Source organism: Ixodes scapularis, unplaced genomic scaffold (genome assembly GCF_016920785.2).
Source record: "Ixodes scapularis isolate PalLabHiFi unplaced genomic scaffold, ASM1692078v2 PGA_scaffold10__122_contigs__length_95168666, whole genome shotgun sequence".
NCBI classification, from domain to species: Eukaryota; Metazoa; Arthropoda; class Arachnida; order Ixodida; family Ixodidae; genus Ixodes; species Ixodes scapularis.
In genome coordinates, this window is record NW_024609836.1 from 37,033,416 (window position 1) to 37,057,767 (window position 24,352).

Below are 24,352 nucleotides of genomic sequence, written 5' to 3' on the forward strand. Positions count from 1 at the left end.
CGTCCCGCGACATGGCGTAATTGCTTTTGGTGCATATCTGTTTCCGAAACATGTTTCTTTCCGCGGCATTTGTCTCGACGGTCCTTTCTAAGTGTGTCCCCAAGCATTCCGGTGCTTCGATAGCCGGCAATGCCGCGGTCGTCGCCGGAGGCGATGCGTGTTATCGAGGTCGGCTACACGGTTATGCGTGTATGACCGAACCAAAACACGTTTTTTAGAACCTCGCATGATATCTGAACGTATTATCCGTTACTCATCGTGTAAATTTATGGTAATTTGTGTAAATAGCGTGTTTTTCACCCCAAATATTCACCAAATACACGGCACTTGCTAACAGTGTGACTAACGTTCATGTAGCGCGCAGCATTCTGGAATGCTGCGACTCCGAGCTACGGAAGGTTGCGATGTTGCAGGTGGATTTAGAAAAAAGCATTCGACCGTGTATCACATGCCATAATCTTCAACATTTTGGAGCATATTGGAGTAGGGCCAATCATATTAGAGGGGGTACGAATGGCCTATCGCAACTGTACGACGAACCTGATTCTAAATAAGCGGGTTAGCGAACGAATACCGGTGAACTCATCTGTCAGACAGGGATGCCCGATCTCACCATTACTTTTCGCGTTGTACATCGAACCCTATTGTCTTAGTATTATTGATGATCGCTGTGACCGTGGGTTTACTTTAAATACATGCGAAGTTCGCGTGCTTGCATACGCAGACGACATCGCAATATTTTGCGCCGACAAGGAGAGTCTAAGAAGAGTAGTCAAAATTACTAAAACGTTTTGTACTCAAACAGGTTGTGTCGTGAATTGGGGAAAGTGTTCAGGGTTCTGGCAATGGCGAGTGGGCGTCGAATCCAAATGTATTTGCAAGCATTGAATGGTCAACCCTGCCGACCCGTTACTTGGGAGTCCCGCTAAATCACTATCGAAACAGCAACGAGCTGTGGACTACTGAGACAACTAAGTTACGTGAAAAAACGATACAATGCGGTAGACGCCACTTGTCGATTTTTGCACGCGCAACTGTGTGTAATTTATTTATTTGTAGCAAACCTCTGGTACATGCTTCAGGTACTGTACTGCACGCGTATTCACGTGCAAAAGATACACCAGGTGTTTGCCGTGTAATTTGGGCCTCCTCCTGGGAGCGCATCAGCCGAACAAACCTGTTTCGGCGTGCTCGGAAGGGTGGCCTATCATTTGCGCACATTTTTCTACGTACGACAAGTTGTTAATCGCTTTGTTTTTCTGCGTGATCAAAGTGATCCCTTTTTGCGTACTGTCATTCAGGTGCAGCTTTGTGACGCTTTACCCGAATTTATTGTTTCGTCCGCTGATGGTGCAAATGGACCACTGAGCCCCTTTTTAAAAGAAGTAGTCGCTGCTTACAAATTCCTAGCCGCGAGGTTTTCCCTCGAATATCTGGGTACTGTTTCGCGAAAAAGATTGACGAAAGATTTGACCGAGTCGTCTCGTCCGCCTCCCATCTATCGCACGTTGTACTGTGCTCTACCCGGTAACGATGTACTTAGTCGAGTGAAAACAAAATGGTGGTCCCTGCGAACACAAAAACCTTTTTTTTTCCAACTTCATACCGGCACACTTCCCGTTAAAACGCGGCTTCATGAGAAGGGCGTGTTTGTGCCCTGGACCATAAATTGTTTCTTGTGCAAACAGCCTGAGACCATAGAACATGTCTTCCTGTATTGCTGGGATGCTGTCTTTTACTGGGATGTCTTGCAGTGGAACTCTTAAGAAAGAAAGATCTTCCATTAACCGCGCACGGAATACGCTTTCTACCGTTAGATAATGCGCATTGTGTGCCGTGCGATTTAATTATGCTTCTTGCACTGCACAGCATATGGAAGTGCCGCATGGCAGTGCGACATGCTGACTTGGACGTTCGACCAGTGTGCCAGTACTTTACACAAAGTATCAAGCAATTAAAGGAAACGTATAAGGCTCTAGGAAACGACCCCGATTGGCTGCCTGTCCTAGACGCACTATCTGAAATAAGATCCTGTTAATATTTCTGTGTCAGCCGAAACTCGGCTGAGGTGTCTCAGAACTTGTTCAGTGTCTCTTATCCTCTGTCCTTACAATAAATCTTACTGGCAATAAAGAAGAAAAAAAAAGTAGCGCGGCCGAGTGGTCTAAGGCGCTGGTTTTAGGCACCAGTCTCTTCGGAGGCCTTGGGTTCGAATCCCACGGCTGCCATTTTTTTTTTACTGTGAATTCGTTACGAATGTACTTTCACCGCAGCACCATATTTTTATACCACCCTCGTCGGTAGCGTGGCCGAGTGGTCTAAGGCGCTGGTTTTAGGCACCAGTCTCTTCGGAGGCGTGGGTTCGAATCCCATCGCTGCCATATGTTTTGCCTGTGAATTCGTTACGAATGTACTTTCACCGCAGCACCGTACTTTTATACCACCCTTGTCGGCAGCGTGGCCGAGTGGTCTAAGGATTCGACTTCCGGCTGCCGAGCGCAACGGACGTCTTATCATGAGCTCCGTCGGAGCGGCGATAACGGCTAGCACTAGCCGGGAATCAACTGTTCAGCCAGGAAACAACGCCCACCAGGAATACAGGATGCTTCTGCCCACGCTGCCAACAGGTCGGTCTTCTTTTAATGCTGTCATTTTGCACTGCGACCCGTCGGGGAGACCCTAAAAAATCGACGACTTCGCCGACGCACTGAAGTCAGCCATCAACCTCAAGGACATTGCCGGGTTTGGTGCTGTCCAATATAATCACGTCTGGATACTCACTCTGCACAACATGTTGGCGAAGGAAAAAATGGTGAAAGTGCGGCAACTCGTCATCAAGGGAAAAACGTGCGTCGTCATCGACCCCAACACCAGGGAGAAGACCTTCAAGGTACACTGGCTGCCTACGAACGTTCCGGATGAAGCAGTCGTGCAAGCGTTCACCAGTTACGGCAAAATGAAGAAAGCCGCAAGGGACAAATGGCGCCGACCTGGTTTTGAAGAAATAGAGACAACGACCAGAACCGTTACGATCGAACTGAAGGAAGGCAACACGGTGGATTCCATCCCCCACCAAGTCACCGTCATGGGAGGCCCTGCGTTGGTGTCAATTCCGGGTCGGCCACCATTGTGTCTCCGATGCCGGAAGGTTGGACATTTGCGGAAACAATGCCGGACGCCATGGTGCAAAGTGTGCCGCACGTTCGGGCACGAAGAGGACGACTGCGTCCAGAGCTACGCCTCCAGAACGAGAATGGCAGTTCAAGAGGACGAGTTCGAGCACTACATGGATCAGGGCGACATGGACGAGACGGGCATCTCTGGCGGCCCCGAGAGCTCGGGGACTCCGGGAGGTCAGGAGGCTTCAGTCAACGCATCCTCTGTGGCCACGCACCCACCTTCCCAACAGCAACCGGAGCAGCAGCTGGAGCGACAGGCTCCACTCCAGGACGACAGCACCACGCCTCACTCTGAACAAGCCGTCCTGCAAACGCAGCCGGAGCCCCAGGCTCCGGTACCGGTCGACGACAAGATGGAGCTCGGGGAGGCCTCAAGCAGCGAAACGAAAATCAAGCGCAAGGTGAAGGAAACCGTGCGAAACAACGCAGCCGACCAACGCTACACCATCGTGAGTGGCAAGCGATGGAAAAAAACGGACACTGTTCCATCTTCCCTTAAGCCGGTCGAAGTCGGAGCGTCGTTTCTTGACAACGCATCTGCCCTGAACACCACGTGATCCCAAACCAGGACTTCCCAGAAATACGTCAACCGGTAGGAAAAATTGTCTGATTTGTTTGCTAGCTCACACTCTAGGGAGGCTTATTGTGCACCCCGGGCAGGCGGGATGGGCTATCCCACAACTTAATCATGACAGTCGTTGGTACGCTTAATGTAGTAAGTCTCGTCGCTTCCATGCGGAAGCAATGGCTTTTAGATTTGTTGCTAGAAAAGCGGATCGATTTAGCCTGTGTCCAAGAAACTAAAATCGAAACAAGGGAGCAAGAAGAAAGCACGCGTGAATTTTTCAAGAGACATTATCAGGTTTTTGTTTCGCACTCGAGCGGAAAGAGCGGCGGATGCGCGGTGTTCGTTCGCAGGAAACATTTCTTGAGAGTATGCCCTGATATAGGACATGACGATTGCGGCAGAATCAGCTATGTCGACTGCAATTTAGCGAACACTTTGATAAGGGTGATATGCTTGTACGCGCCAAACAACATGAGCGAGCGGAAAAGTTTTTTTGAGCTGATTAACTCGGTAGTTGATACGCCAGCGAAGGTCATTCTAGCCGGGGATTTCAATTGTGTTGACAGTTCCGAAGATCGCTTTCCTAGGCGGGCGCAGGCAGTTAATAGTGTGAAAGTTCTGCGTTCGGTTTTAAAGGAAAACAATCTAATAGATGTAATTGAACTTGCGCGTCCTAACAACACGCAACGCTACACCCACTGGCAGGGTGATTCCAGCGCGCGCTTGGACAGAATTTATATATCGGACGAATTTGAATTCAAAGACGCCCGCTACGATGTTTCACCTGTTCCTTTCTCAGACCACGGCTTAGTAACTTTTGAGTGGAGGGCTGGCACAAGCCATCTTTCAACTCCGCATACTAGCGGACACTGGAAGCTAAACGAGAGCCTCCTTTAAGATGACGAGTTTTCAACCATCATAAAAGAAAAACTGCGGTTAGCAGCCGAAAACTCGGTTTTTGATGCTGTAAGCTGGGAGATTTTGAAGGTGGAAGTGAAAAGTGAAGCCATGTCATATGGGGAAAGAAAGGCCAGGGAAAGAAATTTAAAGAAAAAAGAACTGTTGCATAATTTAAAAACTCTCATTGCGGCAGACGACTCATCGCCTGGAAATTTTAGAGAAGACATAAAAGCCATAAAATGCGAGCTTTTGACTCTGATGAAAGAAAGGTACATGGGAGCTGTGGTGAGGAGCCGGGAAAAACTGGTCGAGCGAGACGAACAACCTTCAAAGCTTTTTCAGTTCTTTGAGAAGCAAAGAATCAAGTGCAACACTATCCGGCAGATAAGAGACGAAAACGGACAGAGCTTTTCCACGCAGGAGGAAATTGCAGACGTGTTTTACGAGGAATATGTTCGAACGTTTCAAAAGAAAGACGCCTGCGATGGCCGTCTTGCGGAAAGCATGCTACAGCAGCTTCAAAAGGAAGCAAGCGAAGAAGTACGCGAACGTACTAACACTGAAATTGTGGAAAGCGAAATTCGGTGGGCAATCCGGAAAATGCCGTCAAACAAGTCACCCGGGCCCGATGGCATAGGTTCGGCATTTTATAAGAAGTTTCTAGACCAGTTGACACCTCTCCTACAGAAAGTGTTCAAAGATATATTCAAAAGAAAGCTCTTACCACCCACCATGCGCCAGTCCCTTGTGGTGCTCATTCCCAAGCCGCATTCCGGCAATGACATACCTTCAGTAAACAATTTTAGGCCAATAAGTCTCTTGTGTACAGATTATAAAGTTTTGACGAGAATCTTAGCTCGAAGGCTGGAGAGAGGTATTGCGGAAGTGGTCGGAGATCACCAGACCTATGCGATCAAGTCACGGTCAATTACGCACAACCTCCACGCCATGCGAACAGTATGCGAAGCGGCAGAAGCGTTCAACACGCCCCTTGCGGTCCTTCAAATTGACCTGAGTCGTGCCTTCGACCGGGTGGACCATGAATTCTTGTTCAGAATCCTAAAACGCATCAACGTAGGCGACGTTCTTTCCGATTGGGTGCGCCTGTGCTACACCGACATATCCACCAAGATATTAGTAAATGGGAAAAAAACGGGAAAGATCAGTGTACAATCGTCTGTCAGGCAGGGGTGCCCGCTGTCCCCACTGCTCTTTGCGCTGTACTTGGAGCCACTGTGCAAGGCTATCAAAACAGATGAAGGAATTAGAGGGCTTCAACTGCCAACTAAAGAACTAAAAATTCTGGCATTCGCAGACGATGTTTCTATTATTTTTTCCGAAGAGAAGGAGCTTTTGAGGGCTTTGGACATAATTCGAGAGTTTTGTGCCGTGTCAGGAGCTCGTCTTAACCTAGCCAAATCTACAGGTACGTGGCTGGGTAACTGGGTCTGCAAGCCTTCAAGTGTGTTAGGGATGAAGTGGTCGTCCTCCCTGGAAAAGTACCTTGGCGTGCCGCTCACGTTGACGCCTCCTAGCCATGAAACGTGGTCGGTTAAACTCCAGAAGATGAGAGCGTCGCTGCTGCCATGGCGCACGAGACAAATCCATCTTATCCAGAGAAGCTTTTTGTGTAACACTGTTCCCTTTCCTAGTTTGATGTACGCAGCCCAGGCTATTCCAATCGACGCCAGCACGGTGTCAAAGGCCCATCGGCTCTTCGCAACATTTGTTTGGCAGTCGCCAATGGAGAAAACACGGCGCACAAATCTCTTTCTTAGCCTTCAGGCTGGGGGATTCGCCTTGGTGCACGTGGCCCTCAAAGTAAAAATAAGTCGGTTCCTTTTGTTTAGAGACTCGAGTGATGCGATCACGCGGTGTTCATTCCAGAGTCTTGGGAGTGCGCACCTTAGCCAGTGGGTGGTTGGCACATTGGAGCAACCGAAAGCAGCTAAGTGCCTCCGGTTCTACAAAGAAATTGCGGAAGCAATCAAATTCTTTGAATTGAGGTACTCGTGGGGATTTGGAGCCGGCACGCTTGGCGACATGCAGCTAACACTACTGTTGTTCACGCAGGTTCTTACGTCCCTCAGAACAACTGCTCCGCTCGGCGCGGTCACTAAAGGGGATGCTTTTCCGTACGTACCCGAACCTTCTACGACGGTTATCACCGGACTGCACGTGCCGCCGGGCATCGCCGAAGAGGATCTGCCAGTCATCACCGACTGCGACGGCTCCTTCGATAAGTCGATCGTCGTACTGGATTTGCCAATCTTCTTCGAGCAAGGGACACCACGTGTCTTCGTCGATGGCTATATAGGCGCACGGCACTTTGACTGCGTGGGATTTGGAGCCGGCACGCTTGGCGACATGCAGCTAACACTACTGTTGTTCACGCAGGTTCTTACGTCCCTCAGAGCAACTGCTCCGCTCGGCGCGGTCACTAAAGGGGATGCTTTTCCGTACGTACCCGAACCTTCTACGACGGTTATCACCGGACTGCACGTGCCGCCGGGCATCGCCGAAGAGGATCTGCCAGTCATCACCGACTGCGACGGCTCCTTCGATAAGTCGATCGTCGTACTGGATTTGCCAATCTTCTTCGAGCAAGGGACACCACGTGTCTTCGTCGATGGCTACATAAGCGCACGGCACTTTGACTGCGTGGGATTTGGAGCCGGCACGCTTGGCGACATGCAGCTAACACTACTGTTGTTCACGCAGGTTCTTACGTCCTTCAGAGCAACTGCTCCGCTCGGCGCGGTCACTAAAGGGGATGCTTTTCCATACGTACCCGAACCTTCTACGACGGTTATCACCGGACTGCACGTGCCGCCGGGCATCGCCGAAGAGGATCTGCCAGTCATCACCGACTGCGACGGCTCCTTCGATAAGTCGATCGTCGTACTGGATTTGCCAATCTTCTTCGAGCAAGGGACACCACGTGTCTTCGTCGATGGCTACATAAGCGCACGGCACTTTGACTGCGTGGGATTTGGAGCCGGCACGCTTGGCGACATGCAGCTAACACTACTGTTGTTCACGCAGGTTCTTACGTCCCTCAGAGCAACTGCTCCGCTCGGCGCGGTCACTAAAGGGGATGCTTTTCCGTACGTACCCGAACCTTCTACGACGGTTATCACCGGACTGCACGTGCCGCCGGGCATCGCCGAAGAGGATCTGCCAGTCATCACCGACTGCGACGGCTCCTTCGATAAGTCGATCGTCGTACTGGATTTGCCAATCTTCTTCGAGCAAGGGACACCACGTGTCTTCGTCGATGGCTATATAGGCGCACGGCACTTTGACTGCGTGGGATTTGGAGCCGGCACGCTTGGCGACATGCAGCTAACACTACTGTTGTTCACGCAGGTTCTTACGTCCCTCAGAGCAACTGCTCCGCTCGGCGCGGTCACTAAAGGGGATGCTTTTCCGTACGTACCCGAACCTTCTACGACGGTTATCACCGGACTGCACGTGCCGCCGGGCATCGCCGAAGAGGATCTGCCAGTCATCACCGACTGCGACGGCTCCTTCGATAAGTCGATCGTCGTACTGGATTTGCCAATCTTCTTCGAGCAAGGGACACCACGTGTCTTCGTCGATGGCTACATAAGCGCACGGCACTTTGACTGCGTGGGATTTGGAGCCGTCACGCTTGGCGACATGCAGCTAACACTACTGTTGTTCACGCAGGTTCTTACGTCCCTCAGAGCAACTGCTCCGCTCGGCGCGGTCACTAAAGGGGATGCTTTTCCGTACGTACCCGAACCTTCTACGACGGTTATCACCGGACTGCACGTGCCGCCGGGCATCGCCGAAGAGGATCTGCCAGTCATCACCGACTGCGACGGCTCCTTCGATAAGTCGATCGTCGTACTGGATTTGCCAATCTTCTTCGAGCAAGGGACACCACGTGTCTTCGTCGATGGCTACATAAGCGCACGGCACTTTGACTGCGTGGGATTTGGAGCCGGCACGCTTGGCGACATGCAGCTAACACTACTGTTGTTCACGCAGGTTCTTACGTCCCTCAGAGCAACTGCTCCGCTCGGCGCGGTCACTAAAGGGGATGCTTTTCCGTACGTACCCGAACCTTCTACGACGGTTATCACCGGACTGCACGTGCCGCCGGGCATCGCCGAAGAGGATCTGCCAGTCATCACCGACTGCGACGGCTCCTTCGATAAGTCGATCGTCGTACTGGATTTGCCAATCTTCTTCGAGCAAGGGACACCACGTGTCTTCGTCGATGGCTACATAAGCGCACGGCACTTTGACTGCGTGGGATTTGGAGCCGGCACGCTTGGCGACATGCAGCTAACACTACTGTTGTTCACGCAGGTTCTTACGTCCCTCAGAGCAACTGCTCCGCTCGGCGCGGTCACTAAAGGGGATGCTTTTCCGTACGTACCCGAACCTTCTACGACGGTTATCACCGGACTGCACGTGCCGCCGGGCATCGCCGAAGAGGATCTGCCAGTCATCACCGACTGCGACGGCTCCTTCGATAAGTCGATCGTCGTACTGGATTTGCCAATCTTCTTCGAGCAAGGGACACCACGTGTCTTCGTCGATGGCTACATAAGCGCACGGCACTTTGACTGCGTGGGATTTGGAGCCGGCACGCTTGGCGACATGCAGCTAACACTACTGTTGTTCACGCAGGTTCTTACGTCCCTCAGAGCAACTGCTCCGCTCGGCGCGGTCACTAAAGGGGATGCTTTTCCGTACGTACCCGAACCTTCTACGACGGTTATCACCGGACTGCACGTGCCGCCGGGCATCGCCGAAGAGGATCTGCCAGTCATCACCGACTGCGACGGCTCCTTCGATAAGTCGATCGTCGTACTGGATTTGCCAATCTTCTTCGAGCAAGGGACACCACGTGTCTTCGTCGATGGCTATATAGGCGCACGGCACTTTGACTGCGTGGGATTTGGAGCCGGCACGCTTGGCGACATGCAGCTAACACTACTGTTGTTCACGCAGGTTCTTACGTCCCTCAGAGCAACTGCTCCGCTCGGCGCGGTCACTAAAGGGGATGCTTTTCCGTACGTACCCGAACCTTCTACGACGGTTATCACCGGACTGCACGTGCCGCCGGGCATCGCCGAAGAGGATCTGCCAGTCATCACCGACTGCGACGGCTCCTTCGATAAGTCGATCGTCGTACTGGATTTGCCAATCTTCTTCGAGCAAGGGACACCACGTGTCTTCGTCGATGGCTACATAAGCGCACGGCACTTTGACTGCGTGGGATTTGGAGCCGTCACGCTTGGCGACATGCAGCTAACACTACTGTTGTTCACGCAGGTTCTTACGTCCCTCAGAGCAACTGCTCCGCTCGGCGCGGTCACTAAAGGGGATGCTTTTCCGTACGTACCCGAACCTTCTACGACGGTTATCACCGGACTGCACGTGCCGCCGGGCATCGCCGAAGAGGATCTGCCAGTCATCACCGACTGCGACGGCTCCTTCGATAAGTCGATCGTCGTACTGGATTTGCCAATCTTCTTCGAGCAAGGGACACCACGTGTCTTCGTCGATGGCTACATAAGCGCACGGCACTTTGACTGCGTGGGATTTGGAGCCGGCACGCTTGGCGACATGCAGCTAACACTACTGTTGTTCACGCAGGTTCTTACGTCCCTCAGAGCAACTGCTCCGCTCGGCGCGGTCACTAAAGGGGATGCTTTTCCGTACGTACCCGAACCTTCTACGACGGTTATCACCGGACTGCACGTGCCGCCGGGCATCGCCGAAGAGGATCTGCCAGTCATCACCGACTGCGACGGCTCCTTCGATAAGTCGATCGTCGTACTGGATTTGCCAATCTTCTTCGAGCAAGGGACACCACGTGTCTTCGTCGATGGCTACATAAGCGCACGGCACTTTGACTGCGTGGGATTTGGAGCCGGCACGCTTGGCGACATGCAGCTAACACTACTGTTGTTCACGCAGGTTCTTACGTCCCTCAGAGCAACTGCTCCGCTCGGCGCGGTCACTAAAGGGGATGCTTTTCCGTACGTACCCGAACCTTCTACGACGGTTATCACCGGACTGCACGTGCCGCCGGGCATCGCCGAAGAGGATCTGCCAGTCATCACCGACTGCGACGGCTCCTTCGATAAGTCGATCGTCGTACTGGATTTGCCAATCTTCTTCGAGCAAGGGACACCACGTGTCTTCGTCGATGGCTACATAAGCGCACGGCACTTTGACTGCGTGGGATTTGGAGCCGGCACGCTTGGCGACATGCAGCTAACACTACTGTTGTTCACGCAGGTTCTTACGTCCCTCAGAGCAACTGCTCCGCTCGGCGCGGTCACTAAAGGGGATGCTTTTCCGTACGTACCCGAACCTTCTACGACGGTTATCACCGGACTGCACGTGCCGCCGGGCATCGCCGAAGAGGATCTGCCAGTCATCACCGACTGCGACGGCTCCTTCGATAAGTCGATCGTCGTACTGGATTTGCCAATCTTCTTCGAGCAAGGGACACCACGTGTCTTCGTCGATGGCTACATAAGCGCACGGCACTTTGACTGCGTGGGATTTGGAGCCGGCACGCTTGGCGACATGCAGCTAACACTACTGTTGTTCACGCAGGTTAGTCCTTACAGTCCTATCTGTGTTCGAAAGTCCCTGTTTGCGTTGCCGGCTCCTCCCACGTCAAGTGCTGATACCTTCTGTGGCAGACGATTGAGACTGCGTATATCTCGCAAATATTTTCGCCTCTTTGCACATCGAGTACTTTACCTGTTTCTCTTGTTGCTACTTTCCGGGGATGTAGAACTTAACCCTGGCCCCCTTGACGCAGTAGAAATCGACCTTCTTAAAAGTTTGCAGAGCGGTCAGGCTTCCATTATGAGTAAGCTGGACGCTATCGACAGTAGGTTTAAGAAGCATGAAAACATGATCGAGGAAATAAATAAGAAGCTTGTTGGTACGGAGGGGAAAATCGGGGTCGTTAATCAATTAGTAACAGAACAAGCAAAGCTAATTGAGCTTTTGGCAAGACAAATTAACGAATTGGAAAACAGGAATGTTGATCTAGAAAACAGAAGTCGTAGGCAAAACCTTGTTTTCTATGGTGTGGATGACACGAATAACAAAGAAACATGGAATGAATCTGAAAATCTCATTAAAAGTATCTGTAAAGACAAGCTCGGTGTGGACCTAAAAACGGTGCAAAGGGCGCACCGTGTAGGTCGCTATAATGAGAACTTTAAACGACCAATCATCGTTAATTTTGCCTCCTACAAGGAAAAACAGGATATTCTGTCTAACGCCAAAAAGTTCAAGGGATCAAACTACAGTGTAGACCAAGATTACTCGCCGAAAACCCGTGAAATTCGAAAGAAACTTTGGGAATATGCTAAAACAAAAAAAGCGAATAGTGGCAACCGTGTAAAGCTAAACTTTGATAAGCTCATCGTAAATGATAAAGTGTTTACATGGGATACGGAAATAGAACAAGTTGTTCCTGTCAAAAAAGACTGACGCCCCACGAAAAAAGGAAAAAAAGAAAAGCGCGTTCATCGTGACCTAGTTGCTGTTGTAATAAACTGTAGAAGCATCGTAAATAAAGTTGACGAATTGGCAGGCTTAATCGACTCAGTAAAGGCTGATATCGTGTTCGGAACCGAATCATGGCTAGACGCTTCCATAAGTGATAGCGAAGTCTTTCCGAAAGGGTTTGTTTCTTATCGAAAAGATAGGTCACGCCTCGGCGGGGGCGTTTTCTTGTTGGTTCATTCATCGCTGAGATCATCCCCACTCGAACTTGGTCATGACGCTATTGAATCAATCTGGTGTACAGTCACGTTACCTGGTAGCTCTTCCTATGTTCTTGGATCGTATTACCGACCACCGAATTCGGATCTTAGTATAATCCGATCGCTATACGACATTGTTTCTGAGGCCTCAAACCAAATTATTCTCCTTGCGGGAGACTTTAATTTGCCTGACTTAGAGTGGAGGGATGGCACTTGTGTATGCACGATTGGTAGCCGAAATAATCTTGAAATGAAAAACATTGTGGATACGTTTGGGCTTCAGCAGTATGTGAGTGAACCAACAAGGAATAATCACATTTTAGACCTCTTGTTTTGTAGCTCTCCCTACCTTATTAACACCGTTAATATTATCCCTGGTATCAGTGACCATCACGCTGTTGTGGCAAATATCCAAACTGAAATCAAACGAGTAAATTCATGCGAATCGAGGAAAGTCTTTTTCTTTGAGAAGGGCAATTACTCTGGGTTTCCTGAAGAGCTTCTTGACCGCCTTCCCGTATTTGAGTGTCTTTCTGAGGAATATGATGTCCATAATTTATGGGATGTTTTCAAGAAAATGTTGCTTCAATTAACGGATAAATATGTTCCCTGCATAGATTCTAGAAAGCTAAACAAACGAAGAAAACCATGGGTAACTTCAAGTACTCTTAGGATAATTAAAAAGCGAAGGAGAGCATTTGATAGATATAAGAAGACCAAAAGTAGTAATCACCTTGAAAAACTGGCTGAGCTTACGCGTGAATATAAAAGGAGCATAGAGGGTGCTAAGGAACAATATCTTAATACACTCAATGACAGATTAAAAACCAACCCCAAGCTTTTCTGGAAGTATTTAAAGGGATGTGGATCGGATGCAGTAGGAATAAGTGAAATTACATATAATCAACAGACAGTTTCGGATGATACAGAAAAAGCAACGTGCTTCAATAATTACTTTCGGTCTGTCTTTTTGCCCAAACACAACTATGTTAATCCATCCACTGTTAGTACGGTGGAATTAATGCAGCCAGTTGAGCTTGGCATGAGTGGTATTGAGAAGGCGTTAAAGAACATAGATGAAACAAAAGCAACTGGACCGGATGGCATTTCTCCGCGTGTACTAAAGCGATGTGCTTACCCAATTTCGGTTTACCTTTATTTAATTTTTTCCAAGTCACTGGACACAGGACTTTTGCCAGATGACTGGAAGGTAGCTCATGTCGTCCCTATCCATAAGGGGGGGCCAAAAAAAGACGTCGTAAATTATAGGCCCATTTCATTAACTTCCGTCTCATGCAAAGTCATCGAACATATTTTATATTCAGAGGTAATCGGTCATATGATAAGAAACAACTTGCTGATTAATGAACAACATGGTTTTCGTAAGGGGTTTTCATGTACTACGCAACTTGTTGAATTTTATCATGACCTTGCATCTGATGTCGATGAGGGAGGGCAAATAGATTGTATATTCTTGGATTTTAGAAAAGCGTTTGACACGGTCTCACACTCACTTCTTCTCAACAAACTAAGAATGTTAAATCTAGACTCGGCTGTGCTTAGATGGATAGAAAATTACTTGTTCCAGCGTCGTCAATGTGTAGTACTGAATGGCAAGAAATCTGATTACGTTGATGTAACATCAGGAGTTCCACAGGGCTCTGTCCTGGGTCCACTTTTGTTTTTAATTTATATTAATGATATTTCTGTTGGAATTTCCTCTTGTATTCGACTTTTTGCTGATGATTGTGTAGTGTATAGAAAGATTGAGTTCAGATGATGTCGCCCAGTTGCAAGCAGACCTTGATCGTATTCAAAGTTGGTGCTCTACGTGGAAAATGAATTTAAATCACAAAAAGTGTGTTAACCTTTGTTTTACAAAGAAAAGGAAACAAATTGAATCTCAGTATTTTATAAATAATAACCCTATAACCAAGGAACTTACTTACAAATACTTGGGTGTCATATTGTCATCTGACTGTTCATGGAATGCCCACATAGAGGAAGTAGTCTTAAAAGCTGGCAGGGCAATGAATTTTATCCAACGTAACTTAAAATGCTCACAACCTAACTTAAAGACAACTGCTTATTTAACATGTGTTAGACCCATTTTAGAGTATGCATGTGCTGTCTGGGATCCAGCCCAAAAAACGTTGATAGATAAGCTGGAGAAAATACAAAACAGGGCGGCTAGGTTTGTTCTTGGACGATACGGGAGGAAAGAAAGTTGTACAGAAATTAAAAAAATGTTAAACTGGGAACCACTTTCCGTACGTCGGGAAAAACTGCGACTAAAATTTTTATACTCAATAGTTAAAAATAAAACGGGAATAAATAGCGAGACTTACTTAAAAGAACCCTATTATGTTTCTAGTCGTAATGATCATAGTCTTAAAATTAGAGAGTACCGCGCTAGGACATGCATGTTTGCAAACTCCTTTTTTGTACGAACAATTGCACAGTGGAATCGGCTGTCTGAAGAGCAAGTGTGCTGTTTCAATGAAGACGTGTTCTTTTCATCCTTGTAACCCCCCCTGCTGTAACGCCCTCGGGCACTGCGGGGTAATCATTGAATAAAGAATAAAGAATAAAGTATCTCCAGCAAGTTAAAAAGAAAAAACTCTATTGGGACACAGTCAGCAGCATGTTTCCAGCTCCTTTGTACAGAAATGGACTCGAATCATCAGCTGGAAAAGACGTCCTCAGGCGATTGCGCAGCCTCCCTGTTTCTCCCAAAACCAAAAACTTCTTCATTCGTTTTCACACAGAAACCCTGCCAGTGAAAACTTGGTTAGAAAACAAGGGCTTCTACCTTCCAATTGGAACAAACTGCGGTTTCTGTGGTGAGCGGGAAACGCTCCTTCATGTGTTTCTGGATTGTAAGGGCGCCTTCTGTTTCTGGGCGGATTTTCGCTATACTTTTGAATGCAACTTTGAGCCAAGCTGGGAATCGCTCAAGTTTTTGTACTTTGGTGAGGAACGGGGAGTGGAGTTTGAGTCGTTGGTTGCGATGGCCCTTCACGCGCTTTGGTTGTGCCGGACATTACATCTGGAGGCAGCGCCTGTGCGGAAAACCGCGTGGCAGTTGTTTCGGGAGAGAGCCCTGAGCGCAGTTAGCACAGTACCAGACGATGTCAACCACGCCTGGCTCCAGATAAAACAACAAATTAAAAAAAGCGTCGTTGCCCGCAACGCACAGCCGCCCGGGAAAGAAAGTATTTAGAAAGAGGGTGGAACCAAGTGTTCTGTTTGTTTGTTTTTTCTCTTTCTCGGCTCAAAACTTTTCGTCTATTCTTTTAGTAGTGTGCATGCCTAGTAGTGTATGCAATCACTGATCTGGCCACGTGGCCGGTATGTACCAAATGTATACTTCTATAATAATAATAAAAAAAAAAAAGAAAGTGTAGTGGTATCATGCAAGATTCCCATTCTTGCGACCCGGGTTCGATTCCCGGGCGACGCACACTTTTTGCACTTTGAAATTAATTTATAATAACGTGCGACGTGACGTGCGAAAGAGGTTTGAAATCTGTGAAGCGGCAAATGAACCAATGACAGTTGCTGCTGTATTAAATCCTTTAGCGATACGTCAAAAAAAAAGCCGAGTGGTCTAAGGCGCTGGTTTTAGGCACCAGTCTCTTCGGAGGCGTGGGTTCGAATCCCACCGCTGCCATATGTTTTGCCTGTGAATTCGTTGCGAATGTACTTTCACCGCAGCACCGTACTTTTACACCACCCTCGTCGGTAGCGTGGCCGAGTGGTCTTAGGCGCTGGTTTTAGGCACCAGTCTCTTCGGAGGCGTGGGTTCGAATCCCACCGCTGCCATATGTTTTGCCTGTAGATTCGTTACGAATGTACTTTCACCGCAGCACCGTACTTTTACACCACCCTCGTCGGTAGCGTGGCCGAGTGGTCTAAGGCGCTTGTTTTAGGCACCAGTCTCTTCGGAGGCGTGGGTTCGAATCCCACCGCTGCCATATATTTTGCCTGTGAATTCGTTGCGAATGTACTTTCACCGCAGCACCGTACTTTTATACCACCCTCGTCGGTAGCGTGGCCGGGTCGTCGAAAGCGCACGCGGAATCATGAGCTCCGTTGGAGCTGAGCAATCGTCCCTACTTGGACGCGTTGATAGGGCTTTGGATCTTTCTGCTGACTGTCGGTTTATTCTGCCGACGCTACCGTCGAATGACTCTTCGAAACGCACGGCATTTCTGCACGCTGACATCGGACTGCGGCCGTACCGCATTGAAGATTTCAGGGAACCTTTGCGGCAACTTGGCGTCCTGAGCGACGTGACCGGTATGGGGTGTTCCAGATGGGGCACGTTTGGATTGTCCGCCTCAAGTCGACTGCTGCCAAGGAGAACCTGATGATGTCTGGCAAGTTCAAGGTGAAAGGAGGTTGGTGTGTGCCGATGGACCCTGATCGACGAGAGGTCCGACTTAAGCTTCACTGGGTGCCTTTCGACGTGCCCAACGAAGCCCTGAAAAGGGCACTGGAAGAGTTTGGCGTGGTGAGAGAGATAATCCGAGAAAAATGGCACATCGACGGGTTTGACGGCGTCGAGTCGTCGACCCGGGTGGCGCGGCTGTCACTGAAGGAAGGCATGACGCTGGAAAGCCTGCCTCACCAGCTTCGGTTCACCGGCGGCCCTGTACTTGTGGTTGTTCCAGGACGTGCACCAATGTGCCTGCGGTGCAAACGGTCTGGACATATTCGCCGTGATTGTAGGGCGCCTCGCTGTAGTGAGTGCGGTACTTTTATAGAGTCTATAGAGTCACGAACGCCAAGACTGCGTTCGATCCTACGCTCGTGTCGCAGGAGGACGCCAGGCCGAGGAAGACACGAACGAGCTTGTGATGGACGAACAAGAGGCGGAACAGGCGGCGGCGCCCTAAACGCAAGCGTCTGTAGCGTCGGCGACTTCAAAGGCAACAGTAACCGCTAGCAAGGAGTGCGAAGGGAAACCTGACGGAGAAAAGGAGCCTTTTGTGGTCACAGAGCCAGCCGAGATGCCGACCGCGAAGCTCCAGGACACCACGGGGGATTTGGAGCACTCAGCCGGTTCGGATGCAGCTACAGTAGAGGAAGCAGCGGAGAAAACGGATACGTGTAAGGAAAAGGAAGTAGCACCGGAGAACAGCCCCAGCGAGGAAATGTCCCTGGACGCGATCACTTCGAAGCGGCGACTAGAGGACTTGGGCGCACGCAGTACTGCCGCCAGCGAGCAGGCACTGCGACGCCTGGAATATCAGTGGAAGCTCGCCGGGAAAAAAGGACGCTATACGACACGCAGCCGCTCGCCGTCGAGGGCTCGTGAAGACCGGCTGTCACAGTAAGCTGGTTCCCCGCTACCCCCCTGATTGGCAAGTGTCTGATAGCTGGCGCAAGGTCATAAGCTCCTAAGTTTTTAAAGCTATGAAACAGCTCGAGGTCGCACTGCGTATAGCTACCCTGAACGTAAGAGGACTGTCTGCAAGGCGAAGGCAGTGCCAGCTCAGAAGGTTGTTCTTGGAAAACGACCTCGACGTAATAGCGGTCCAGGAAACCAAGATTGAGAGCGAGGAGCAGACCGAGCAGATGGTGCGCCAATTTGAGTCGCGATACGATGTATGCGTAAGCCATGCGGTAGGGAGGTCGGGAGGTGTATGCATCTTTTTGAAAAATGCTTTAGGTATTATTGTTGAGAATGTTGCTTCGCGTGAAGATGGGAGAGTCGTGTATTGCGATATTTGCTTTTAAGATCAAAAGTTTCGTATAATCTGTATCTACGCATCGACTGTAGAGACGGAACGATGCCATTTTTTTTTAAGTATAGCGGAATATTTAAAGTGCGAACGACTGCTTGTGGTGGTGGGGGATTTTAACAGTACATGTGCTCCAGAAGACAGGACCCCTCATAGTCGCCGGAGGGATAGCAGTGGCGACGTCTGGAATGAACTGGTAAATGAGCATTACTTGGAGGACGTGGCACATTGCGGAAAGGGCACGAAGGGCGTGCAGTTCACACATTTCCAAGGAAGTAGCCACGCACGGCTAGACAGAGCATACGTGTCAGTTGAGCTAGATCCGCTGTGTGGACACTATAGTGTCGAGCAGGTGTGCTTTAGCGACCACTGCCTTGTGACTTTCGGGTTAAGATCAAAGAGAAAAGAACGACACCGATTTGATTCGCACAAAGCTGGAAAATGAATTACAAGCTCCTTGACGACGAGGTGTTTAACGACAAGATAAATGCAAGGATTGAAAATTTTAGGAACATCTGCGGGAGCGAGATGACCGGAGAATGGGAAGAATTTAAACGAGTAGTTAAAATGGACGCCATAGAAAGATCAACCATTCTAAAGTACGAGAAAGAGAAAGAGGAAAAGCAGCTGCGCTCAACTTTAAAGGAGCTTGTTCTAGAAGAGTGTAAATTTCCCGGGTTATTTATAGGTGACATTAATAAAATAAAAAGCAAGCTACAGCTCATAGGTACTGAGCACTACAGACGTGCGATAATACGTGCCCGGGCAGAAAAGTTTCTCGCGGGTGAAGCACCAACAAAACGAGCTCCGTTAGCCACAGAAAAGAGATACGCACGCGCCAATGAAATAACTGAAATTGATTATCAGGGTACCACGACGCGTGACTCTAACATAATTGAGGGAGCCTTTCTTGAATTCTACGAAAACTTACTGAGTCACAAAGCCCCAAAAGAAGAAGGTTTCACAGAAAATTTTTTGCCCCTTCTGCCAAAGATAGGTAGTGAAAAAAAAGAATGGTTAGAACAGCCGATAGGTGTGTCCGAAGTAGAAAGAGCCATTGATGATTTGCAAAGCGGAAAATCACCGGGCCCTGATGGCTTGGGTGCTACCTTTTATAGAAATTATAAAAAAGATTTAGCTTGTATTTTGTTACAAGTGTATCGCGAATGTTATGAAAACCAAGTTGTTCCGCCTTCCTTTTTATTTACCCACACAGTCCTTATCCCTAAAAGTGAAGACGCTAATAAACTTCGTAATGTAGCCAATTACCGGCCCATTACACCAGCTAATACGGACTATAAGATTCTAATGAAAATCCTTGCGAGTCTAATGCAATCGGTGATTGGAGATGTGGTGGGAGAACATCAAACGTGCGGTATCAAGGGACGTACGATTATGAGTAACATTCATGTTGCGCGTAGTGTGTTGGAACTATGTGGTGCTAATTTCCGGAAAGTTGCTCTGTTGCAAGTCGATCTTGGAAAAGCTTTTGACCGAGTGTCCCATGATGTTCTTTTTTGCATTCTAAACCATATTGGCGTGGGTAAAATTATTTTTGATGGAGTAAAGGTGGCCTATAGTAACTGCATGACTAGTCTTGTAATTAACAAACAAGTAACTAAACGCATTTCTGTGTTATCCTCTGTTCGGCAAGGGTACCCACTTTCGCCGTTGTTGTTCGCCATATTTCTTGAGCCCTACTGCCTAAGTGTCATAAAGAGTGGGAACATACGTGGTTTTTCTTTAAATGCATGTGATGTTAAAATATTAGCGTACGCAGATGATGTTGCGATTTTTCGTAGTGATAGAGAAAGCGTCTCAGCAACTGTTCAACTCACGAGATCATATTGCGCCCAAACAGCCTGTGCTGTGAACTGGGCGAAGTGCTTGGGGATCTGGCACGGCCAGTGGGACGTGACTCCGCGTGTGTTTGAATCTATTCAGTGGTCTACAGAGCCCGGTGTATACTTGGGAGTGCCTTTGAACAATTACCGTGAAAGCAACGAGCTCTGGCGTAACAAAACAGAGGAGATGAGTCTTAAAGCCGCGAAGTGGGGTGGCAAGGCATTTTCTATCTTCGCACGGGCAACGGTGTGTAATTTATTTTTTGTTGCAGAGATTTGGTACCTGTTACAGGTTCTGCACTGCTCTCGTGTGCATTTGCAACGCATGCACCGGGTGATGGCCGTGTACATATGAAAGTCTACCTGGGAAAGGACTAGACGAGGTAACCTTTTTCGCCGCGTGAAGTCGGGTGGGCTTAGTTTGTCGCATTTGTTCATACGACAGCTGGTATCGAGGTTTGTCTTTTTGCGAGACCAGGGTGACCCGTTTCTGAGAACTGTCATTCAAGTACGGTTGTTCAGAGAGTTACCCGAGTTCATTGTTTCGACGTGTCACACATGTGAAGGCCAAGTAACGGGCTTTCTTAGAGAGGTTGTTTGTGCGTACCAATTTCTTAGTGTGCGATTTTCAAGAGAGTACTTAACACACGAAAGCGTCTGAAGCGAGATCTTGTTGAATGCCTGTTTCCCGTCCCATTGTATCGCTCTTTGTTCTCCGACAATACATGCCTTGCACCTACGTCATTAAAATTGCATGCTGGGAGGGCCGTCGCCATTACGCCGTACCAAATCGTCATCGCTGCATAGGAAGTTCCCTGAAGTTGCCGTCAGTTTGCCTCGCTGAGCGAAGGTTTCGCTAAGTAAAATGGTTGCATGTGTGGTTATTAATTGTGCAAACAGGACCAAGAGCAACAAGCGTCGTGATCGTAACACCGTCAGTGATGCGAGATTTGTCAAACTACCGAAGGTGATATCCGCTCAGTGTCGGCGGACACACGAACTGTCAAAGAAGCGAAGGCGCATGTGGTTTGCGAAGATTAACAGGGCCGACCTGGCCGCGAACGTGAACACACTGGTGTGCGGCAAGCACTTTGTTACAGGCAAGAAATGCTTCTTGTCGTTCTCCGTTTTCGAGACGTGTTCACCCGGTTGCTGTCGCAAAATTGAATGTAAAACTCGGCGAAGCATTGTCTGCTGCGCCGAGTTTCGCGAACGTAAGCGCGTCAGCAAATGGCGTTTTTTTTTTTTTTTTTTTTTTTTTTTTTGCTTTAGGGGAGCTCCTTCTAAGTTATTCGATGACACGAACCCTGACTGGGCGCCGAGTTTGAAGCTCGGTTACACGGACGAAGGAGATCGCTCAGCCTCGAGTCGCAGCGCTCGAGGCTGAGCGAGTTACGTTAGGGAAAAAGGCGGCGTCGAATGTCGTGTCCGACGCGAAGTTTGTAGGGATCCTCGCCGTCACAAAGTTCCACCTTCTTCGCGTGTCTCGCTCTCGCAGGCCGAACGAGCTCGTCGAAGTAATCTCCGCAGAGCGGCAACGTCCGCTCCTCCGGCGACGGCATATTTAGCCCGTAGGCGCTGGTAAAAATAGATTAAAACGATTTGTTTACAAATTGTGCAAAAAACAACCAACACACACACAAAAAAACAAACGCTACGCTCTCAAACTGCGTAAACACGTCACGGTAGGACGAAACACGCCGTCGACTACGCTTTGTAGGTTCTCCGGTCCTCCGGTGGTACGGAGCAATGGCGATCGGGGGCGGGGCATTGCGGCGTGACGTCAGGCGCAAGGCATGTATACTGACCGTGATGTGCTTTCCCGCGTGAAAAGAATGCTAGCTCCCGGATCTGTGAAAACCTTTTATTTTAAACTACATACCAACACGCTTCCAGTAAAGACATGGTTAGCAAAAAAGCGCATGTTTGTACCATGGAGCGAGGATTGTATTTTGTGCAAGAAACCGGAGACCGTGGAGCACGTGTTCCTGGACTGCTGGGATGCTATCCTGTTCTGGGACGTGCTCCAACGCACTCTTAAAAAAGACCTACCGCTCACGGCTCGGGGAATACGCTTTTTGTCTGTGGAAGGGACTCCTTTCCCATATGACCTCGTATTTTTTACTGGGCCTGCATGCTATTTGGAGATGTAGGATGGCAGTTCGTCACGCGGATCTGGATGCCCGTCCAGTACGGTATTATTTCATTGAAAATGTAAACTTGATAGCAGCTGTGTACGAAAAAGTATGTCTGGAACTGGAGTGGTTGCCTGCATTTTTGAAGCTGTCGATGATGAGAGAATTTTAACAATTCTCACCGCCTCTCCAAACCTTACAGGCGACGTTCTATCGTCGCCTTCACTAGCGTCGTCAATATAATATTGCACATGTTAAAGTGAAATTTATCGTGCATTGTGAATCTTTGTACACTGTCAAAATCTTGCAATAAAAAAAAATATATAGCGTGGCCGAGTGGTCTAAGGAGCTGGTTTTAGGCACCACTCTCTTCGGAGGCGTGGGTTCGAACCCCACCGCTGTCATATGTTTCGCTTTGAACTCGTTGCGAATGTACTTTCTCCGCAGCACCGTAATTTTAAACCACCCTCGTCGGTAGCGTGGCCGAGCGGTCTAAGGCGCTGGTTTAAGGCACCAGTCTCTTCGGGGGCGTGGGTTCGAATCCCACCGCTGCCATACATTTTGCCTTTGAGCGTACTATGAAGCTACTTTCACGTCCCCTCACCCTTCTTGCTTTCACCCAGAACGGAGTTTCTTATTACACGGTATCTTTGTAATGATTCAACTAATTTCAATGTTAGTCTGCCTCTCTTCCGACGAGTCTCATCGCGACGAATGCTGTTGTTTTTCACTGCGACGTACGAGACTGCCCTTATTGTACTGAAGACTGAAAACAGGGCATGGAACGACAAGGAGTCCTTCCATATTTGACGTCGGCAGGAGCTGTTTAGTGTCCCATAGACGCACCAAACACGGCAACACGATAAATGAAGGAAAATATGAACTGCTGTACAGGGTTAGTGCAAGGTTAAGCAAAAAGTATATTCAACCGAAATATTGTTAACGTAAATAATTTAGAGCACCCTAGTTTGTGCTTTGCTTAGTTCAAAAAGCCAATGAAACTGCAATTCTTAAATTAGAAAAAAAGACAAAGCTTTTGACATTTTATATTTAGTACATTTCATATCATGGCAAGTATTTATTATAAGCAACCAACTCGCCTAGTTCGCTCATGCATAACAGATTTAAAGAAACAACTGGAGTGGAAATCTCTGGTTTCGCGGAGAAAATATCTTAGAATGAAACTTAGGAAAAACATTTATTGTGAAGGACAACTACTTACATAATCTTGATTACCTTTCCTCAAGAGTGGACCAGCCGCTAAAAATGAAGAATATTAGATGTAGAACTGAAATGTTTCCGCAACACGTGGTCACTGAGACTTCGGATGCTATGTTTTCCTCCTCATTATTACACTTCCTTTAATAGTGGTGTGTTGTAGTTTTTGTTTTCGTTTTGTACTGTTTTGTTCTGATTTTGTGTAACATTTTGTAAGTCTTATTGCACTTCTTTCAATCAATAGTCTTACTTTTTATGAACATGTTTGATACAATGTGACGTATAATCGTTTTACTTTCCTGCACCATGTATCCCCTACAATAATGCCCCTGCGGCGATGTAGGTACAGCGTAAATAAAAAAATAAAATAAAATAAAATAAATTGGTAGCCGCGCACATAGCCGTTAATGCGTGTCACGGAAAGAGGGCACACTACGTCTACGCCTATCCGTTTGAATGGTTCGGATATCAAGGGCATTATTCTCAAGGGCGCTTTACATTTTTCGTTGGGGTTTTCCCCCCTCTGGCACACGTCGCATGCCCGATCCTGAGCCTCCGCGCCTCAAAAACATCCCGGTGTTGTTGTTTTTGTTTTTTTTAAGGGACGAAATTAGCTTACTTCATGACACAGACGCAGCAAGTCTGGTCGATGCTTCTCTGGAACTACAAGCAGGTCAAACATTCGACCCGACCTGCCATTGTAGAGCCGCTACAGCAGGTCCTCACGGACAGGAAAGGTGACGTGTTTTTTTGTTGTTGTTGGTTGTTTTTGTTTTTTTCGAGCAACGCCTTTCTTGCAAGCTTTCCAGATCAGCCCTCTGCTCTTCGATGAGAGCTTCTTTTGTTACGGAGACGAGCTGTTCGACGCTTTTTGAAGTTGTTTAAAATAGCAGACCATTTGTCTCCTTCAGCTGCTCGCAGAGGATTTCCCCGTGTAACGCTGGGTTTTTCTCGCTTTCTAACCCTTTCCCTGTCTCTTT

The 24,352-nt window shown here is 48.5% G+C and overlaps 1 protein-coding gene and 4 non-coding genes across 5 annotated transcripts; all 5 read left to right on the top strand.

Annotated features, from left to right (window-relative positions):
- The first annotated feature begins 2,299 nt into the window (after positions 1–2,299).
- Trnal-uag lies at positions 2,300–2,381 on the top strand. The gene has a single exon. It is a non-coding gene; the product is annotated as a tRNA-Leu (tRNA).
- Positions 2,382–6,311: 3,930 nt separating this feature from the next.
- On the top strand, positions 6,312–15,258 carry LOC120839771 (the record flags this gene model as incomplete). The annotated part of the gene is made up of 2 exons (XM_040210149.1): positions 6,312–6,659; positions 15,012–15,258. Coding segments are annotated over exons 1-2 (516 nt in total), but the record flags the coding sequence as incomplete, so codon positions are not given.
- A 910-nt stretch (positions 15,259–16,168) lies between these two features.
- On the top strand, positions 16,169–16,250 carry Trnal-uag. The gene has a single exon. It is a non-coding gene; the product is annotated as a tRNA-Leu (tRNA).
- Positions 16,251–16,320: 70 nt separating this feature from the next.
- On the top strand, positions 16,321–16,402 carry Trnal-uag. Its single transcript has one exon. It is a non-coding gene; the product is annotated as a tRNA-Leu (tRNA).
- A 6,225-nt stretch (positions 16,403–22,627) lies between these two features.
- Positions 22,628–22,709, top strand: Trnal-aag. Its single transcript has one exon. It is a non-coding gene; the product is annotated as a tRNA-Leu (tRNA).
- Positions 22,710–24,352: the final 1,643 nt, after the last annotated feature.